The 6,273-nt window shown below is 48.3% G+C and overlaps 1 protein-coding gene across 2 annotated transcripts; it reads right to left on the bottom strand.

Moving 5' to 3' along the window:
* Window positions 1-1,449: 1,449 nt before the first annotated feature.
* On the bottom strand, window positions 1,450-6,030 carry SNRPC (small nuclear ribonucleoprotein polypeptide C). 2 transcript variants are annotated; one of them, XM_065698770.1, is made up of 6 exons: window positions 5,641-6,030; window positions 5,411-5,453; window positions 4,798-4,906; window positions 3,347-3,439; window positions 2,671-2,775; window positions 1,450-1,821 (listed from the first exon to the last, which is right to left on the bottom strand). In XM_065698770.1, exons 1-6 carry the CDS (start codon window positions 5,646-5,648, stop codon window positions 1,697-1,699), a joined length of 483 nt encoding a protein of 160 aa, XP_065554842.1. In that variant the 5' UTR covers window positions 5,649-6,030; the 3' UTR covers window positions 1,450-1,696. The 2 variants fall into 2 exon arrangements, with proteins under 2 accessions (XP_065554842.1, XP_065554843.1); XM_065698771.1 differs by having other exon boundaries at window positions 3,347-3,436; window positions 5,641-6,029.
* Window positions 6,031-6,273: the final 243 nt, after the last annotated feature.

The raw sequence follows: 6,273 nt of genomic DNA, 5'->3' as shown, positions 1-6,273 counted from the left end.
GATTAGCGGGGCTGCGGGTGAAAACCCGCTTAGCATCACCTTTTATGGCCCCCGGTGGGCCAAAATGAAGGGTTTTACTACGAAGGCGCTCACACTACAACAATCAAATGTGAAACACAAGCCAGCGAGGTGCCTGGATGAGCACACAGCATCCTAACTTCAAGCAGATCCTGTGCTAGTTGTAGCTGTGCATTGTAGTGATGACTCCAGAGCCGGCCACTTCAGCATGATCAGAGATTCCAGCATGGATCACACGGGAGCATTTCGCCTCCAAGGCAGCGCTCAGCAAAGGCAGCCCAGGTGGAGGCACGGTTCTGCTACCTGGCAGTACCCCTGAGCCCTGCCCTGGGCACTCACACCTTCCTTCAGTGCTGGGACACAAAACCCACATGCTCTGTACTCCACTGTGTGTGTTCTGTTTTAATCCTAGGGTAGGTGGGAACACTCGAGTGGCACACAAACCTTGAATCTCTAACAGCTTCCAAACCACTAATTCCTGCCTATTTTTTGCGTTGGCAGAGGCAAATCCTCCTCCCATTTCCATATTAGATGCAAATAAGTCAAGATGAGTTGGACACTTATGCAGGCTGATGAAGATAACAACATGCACAGAACAGCCAGTTATGCCCACCGAATAAATTATCTTAACTCACAGAATCCCATCACAGAATCCCAGAGTGGCTTGGGTTGGAAAAGACCTTAAAGCTCACCCAGCTACAATCCCCTGCCACAGGCAAGAACAGCTTCTACTAACACAGTAACAACATCTTCCTGATATCAAATGTAAATTTCCCCTCTGTCAGTTTAAAGCCATTCTCTTTGCCTCTTCTATCACTACTTGCCTTTATAAAAAGCACAGTTCATTTGGATTTGTGCACCTGCATGATGTACAGTTCATCAGAACCCTTTAAATAAGATAAAGGGGTTGGCCTGTGTCTTCAAGATCATAACCCCTCATGCTAAGGAGGGAGCAGAGTGTCAACAACTACTGACTGAACAGCTCCAGTAACATAATTCTGTGTCCACACATATGTCCCAGTAACAATAGAAAAGCAGAAATACATTTGGCAGTATCAGAACAATTACTGTAAGAAGTAGCATTTTAATAGCAGCTCTTTGCTTCCCTCAGTGGAAAAAATCAACATTTTACTAAATTCCCCCTATTTTGTCTAAGGAAGTCACTTAACCTTGCAGTCTCACGAGGCAGAGATACCAGCCTTGGGTCACTTTGGGTTTTATTTAAGAACATGGGCACTTGTTTTGAAACAAGAATTCAAAATGCAGATGGCAACACATCTCTGGAGGGGTATGACATGGAAAAGAGACCACCTAAGAACTGAGGAGGTAAAAACAAGGAAAATTCTGCACAAGACAGGTAGGGAGGGAACAAAAAAAAAAAAACCCATCTCTTTCTACCAGGAAGAAACACGACACACAGCAAGGCTCACATTCTCTACATGTAAACCAGCATCAATGCTTTATTGTTGTGTTTTAAGATTCAAAAGGGGTGGAAGAGGACCAAAAAGCATCCGTCCAGTGTGCAGCAGGATGCAGGCCAAACCACCTGCAAGCTGCAGCAACAGCACATCTCTTATACACACTATTTTATTACAAAACCTTAGAGACAGAGGTCTGTGGTATTTTATCATACAGAAGATCACAATATGAAAATGAAAAGGCAACTCTATTTCCACCTTTATCTGTCTGGACGGGTCATTCCTGGCCTGGTTGGCACCATCATGGGCCTGGAGGGTGGTCTCATCATTGGGGGCCCTGGCATCATTGGCATGTGTCCACCCATTGGAGGCCTCATCCCTGGAGCTACAAGGGGAAAGAGAAGACATCAGAGAAGAGCTCTTGGGAGTAGCAACTACCCCGTCATGTCGATACATGTCCAGGTTCACCCCCAACCCTCCAGGGAACTTCCACTTTACAGGTCTGTAAACTTAGATCTGGAAGCTGGATTATGTTTCCCTGAGGGGTATTAGCAAGTGAAAGAACCAGGTCCCGGGTTATATGCCAACTTCTAACAATACCCACTGATAAATTATTTTCAGCCACTCAAAGGTGCATTGGATTAATCACTGAATTGGAAAGTGTATTTGGAAGCCACTATGCTGCTTAATGATAGCAGATTATGCACTTATTCTGTGCCTTTAAAAAAGCACTTAAAGAACAGTTTCTACCAGCAAGGCAACCACGGTAGATACTTTGCTACTTTTACAGCGTGTGTGGGTTCTTTTAGATTTATTCCAGTTAACTGCTTCAGTAAGATGCCCTCTTCAAATGCGGGGAAGCTCAGTCCTTGTGCAAAAAAACTAAGCACTACAAACTGAATTCCTGAACAATTACAGGCCGTACTGCTAAAACTTGAGGTAGAAAAGCTACACAGTTTCAGTTATACAGGGAAAGAGTCACTTTCAACAAGCCGTAAAGCAACATAAATTACCAGTTGTAAGACTGTTTTATACCTTAACACACAGAGGATAATGGATCAAATGTGACACAAGCTATAAACTAGTGTGTCACTACAGCTAGCATCTGAACACCGCAGCTGAGGTCTTCTGACATCTCTCTATTGCCCAGTCAGACAAAAACCACAACCCAAACACCCTGCAAAACCAGAGTGCACAGTACCACAGCTGGGGATTTACCTATACTCGGACTTACCAGGTCCAACTGGCATCATTCCTGGTGGGGGTGGGCCCATCATTGGCATCATTGGTGGCCCACCCATATGAGGGGCCGGCATCATGCCGGGTCTCGGGGGGCCAGCTGAACAAATACACACATCAGTTACACATCTGGCTGCTTTCACATTCATCAACAACATGCAATGCAAAGTAGTTTAACTTCACAGGACGTTTTAGTAACTGAACTGTCTTATGTTGTTTTACAACTGCCTGCTAGCATTTTCAGATTCAACTCTGACTTCCCATGCCAAAAAGTGAACTGGAGGAGAAGTATGCAAGCTGTTATTGCCACCTTTGCATACCTAATGCAGGTGGCTACAGCTGCCAACAGCAGGACTGTGAAGAAAGAGCTCAGCCATTTGCCAGCTGAAGCACAAAAGAACATTATCAATCCTATTCTATTTAAAAAGACACAACAAAAACAAGGAGGCACATATTTCTACTAATGTACCTAACGAAAGTATTGAAATAAGACAAAATAAAGCTTAAGATGGTTGCTGACAGACTCTGACAAAACATTCACTTACATTTTGGTATTCACAAGCTCAAAACATCTTAGCTTGATTCCAAGCTAAAAGGACTTTTCTCTACAAGTCCAGGAAACAGGCAACACCACAGCCAGCCCTGTCAAAACCTGTGCAGCGCAGACTTACGGATGCTGGGAGGAGGTGGTATCATGGCTCCTGCGGGAGGTGGTGCCGAGAACGGGGTAGGTGGGATTTTTCCTTGCTGGAAGGCAGCCGCTACATTGGGGGGGAAAAGAAAAGAAAAAGGGGGAAAGAAAGAATCCCAGGAGAAAAGCCAGTTACTAGGCTGAGGAAGCTCCTGCGCCAATCGTCCTTCGCATGCCACGCGGTCAGAGCATACTTCACGTCATGCTGCGTGCTCAGTTGTTCTAACTCTGGAACAAATCCCTGGTTTAGGCTGCGGAAACACCTGATATTCTTGAAGACAATTATTACAGTAATTACTCCAGCTGAGACTAGGCAGCTCCTTGATGGGTTTCACACACCTAACAGGAAGGCGGGTGCTACAAAAAAAATACATCTCGTGATTTTCAGCTGCAGGTTTCAACTGGAATCAGTAAAGACATGAAAATCCTAATTAGCAGCGACTCAAGTAGGTGACAAAAAGCATGAAAAATGTCTTACGTGAAAGGGAAAAGAGGAAATTCAAGAGACTGGAATTGACTAGAAGGCAAAAGATGTGAAATTGAGGAGAACGGGCACAAGGAATAAGGCTGCGCCGGGAAAGCGCAAACTGCGCATCAGGAAAAGGCTTTTGCTGAGGGTGGTTGGTCCCTGGAATGGGTTCCCCAGGGAAGTGGCCATGGCACCAAGCCTGCCAGAATACAAGGAGCATCTGAAGGACACTCTTTAATCATATGGTTTAGTTTTAGGTAGTCTTGTGAGAAGCAGGAAGTTGAGCTCAAAGATCCTTATGGGCCCCCTCCAACTGGGTTTCTGATTCTACAATCTAAACAAAACTGCCATAAAGTTAACCTGGCATTTGTATTCCTTTTCATGAAGAAAAGGACCATTATTCTGAGAACAAGCAAAAAGAAAAGAACCCTATACACTGACAGAAGAAACACTTCATACTTTATTTATATTCTTGCTTTTAACAGCAGGGGAGGGGAATCGATATCCCAGGGAACTGAGGGCAAGAAACTATGTTTTAAAATAAAAAAGGGCAAGAGTCCACACATTTTAATGTCCGTTTTCCTATCTTTTGGATTTCTTACTTGTGGTCTTTCTATAAACATGCTACTACAAAAGAGCAAAACCGTGTTATGTGACCTTTTAGGACGCTATTAGCAGCAGTAGGTAGTGTCTACTGCCCTCTCCACCACACTAAAGCGGTGCCTGCTCCCAATGGGCTGCTTGCCCAAGGAGCGGTGTCTGCTCCTTGGGCTGAGCCCTTGGTGTCTTTAATGGAAGCCACGCTCCAAAAAGTTCAAAATTCAGGTTCTAAGGGAAGTTTTTGTGCACGATTCACAGAGCAAAGACTCACCACAAGAATCAGCACAGAAGAAAAGCAGCTAGAGGAACAACAGAGGAGGTAAAGGGGACACAGTCCAGGGTTCCAGAAAGATTGGCCTTACTTGTTTTGTCAATCAGGCTCTGAGCTTGCTCCTCCATCCATTTCTGATAGTAGTCTTTCACATTCTCTTTGTGTTTTCGGCCACTGCAGTGGGTTTTTCTCACGGAGGGCTGAGAAAGATCATGTAACGCTTACACAAAATCACACAAAACCAAAGATAACTGGGAAATGTGTACCTTTAAACATACACAATCCATCGGCATGAACCAGGTTGGTTTTTGTGCCCAGCCAGAGAATGGGCAACGTGCAAAAACTCTATGTATAAACTCAAAGCGTTCAAACTCCAATTTAAGTGAAAGAGAATGCTCTAACAGCCAGCTGCGTCCTGTTCACTCACTGCAGGACTCACAGGCAGCCGTGACCATCGGCTGCACCCAGATGTCGAAAGCTGGTGACACCAGCCTGGTTCTTTTTAGAAGGGACGTAAGACATAACAAGGCAGTGATACAGGATTAATAAGTGTACAAGGGAACAACACAGGGGATTGTATAAGAGAGTTAGAAGAATTCCTTGCTTAAACAAAAGTATTGTCTGCTGTAACTTCAGGTAACCTTATACAAGGTGTCTTTAAACTCTCTTGACACAACAGTTAACACAGGTAACGCAGTGCTTACCGAGTCATGGGTGAGGTACGTATCGCAGTAATCACAGTAAAACCTGAAAAGGGAAAACTCGCTGTGAGGATTAAACCCCAACGTCCCCCGCCACCACGGCCCAGCCCGCACCCGGCACCGCGCTTCATCCTCCGCTCTATCCCAAGCCTGAACCAGACCCTCCCCAGAGCCTCGGGGCTCGCCCCCCCCCGCCTGGCCCGCACCGTCCCCTCAGGCCCCTCCGCGCTCACTTCGGCATGATGCTCCCCGCGCCCCGCCGCCGGCACCGTCAGGAAGTGACGCGATCACGCAGCGACACCCTTCCGTCGCTTGACCTCCGGCGGCTCCCGTAGCGCTACGGCGGCTGCGCAGAGAGGGGAAGGGCCGCGAGCAAGCTGCCCGTAACGCTGCGTCAGAGCGGGGCCGTGCTCGGGCGGAGCCTTCCGGTGGCGCAGCGGGCTGGCGTTAAAGCCCCGGGAGGGTTGGTTTAGCACCGGCTGTGCGCAGCGGGCCGCGCTGCCGCCTGCGCGGCACCGGAGCTGGCGGGGCGAGAACCGGCGCCTTCGCTGCGAAACACCCGGAGCCACCGGTCACGGAGCGCGCCCCGCGCCGCTGGAAATGGCGGGAAAAGCGTCATTGGGGGGTGGGGCCTCCCTTCGCTGCGCCGCGTTCTGCTGGCGCCACGTGACGTCACAGAGCCCGCCCCCCCTCCGCGGGCTCATTTGCATACATAAACACTCCATATATGGACGCGAGCGTCCCGCGCGCTCCCGTGACGCAGCGGCCCCGCCCCTGCCCTTGCGGCTCTCCTTCCGCCGGACGGGGCCGCCGCCGCCGCCGCCGCTTGCGCGCGCGGAGGGTGACGCCACCGCGCCCCAGCGCCC

This window comes from Lathamus discolor, chromosome 19, assembly GCF_037157495.1.
Source record: "Lathamus discolor isolate bLatDis1 chromosome 19, bLatDis1.hap1, whole genome shotgun sequence".
Classification (NCBI taxonomy): Eukaryota; Metazoa; Chordata; class Aves; order Psittaciformes; family Psittacidae; genus Lathamus; species Lathamus discolor.
The sequence above is the reverse complement of the archived record's forward strand: the minus strand, read 5'-3'. Positions and strand labels throughout refer to the sequence as shown.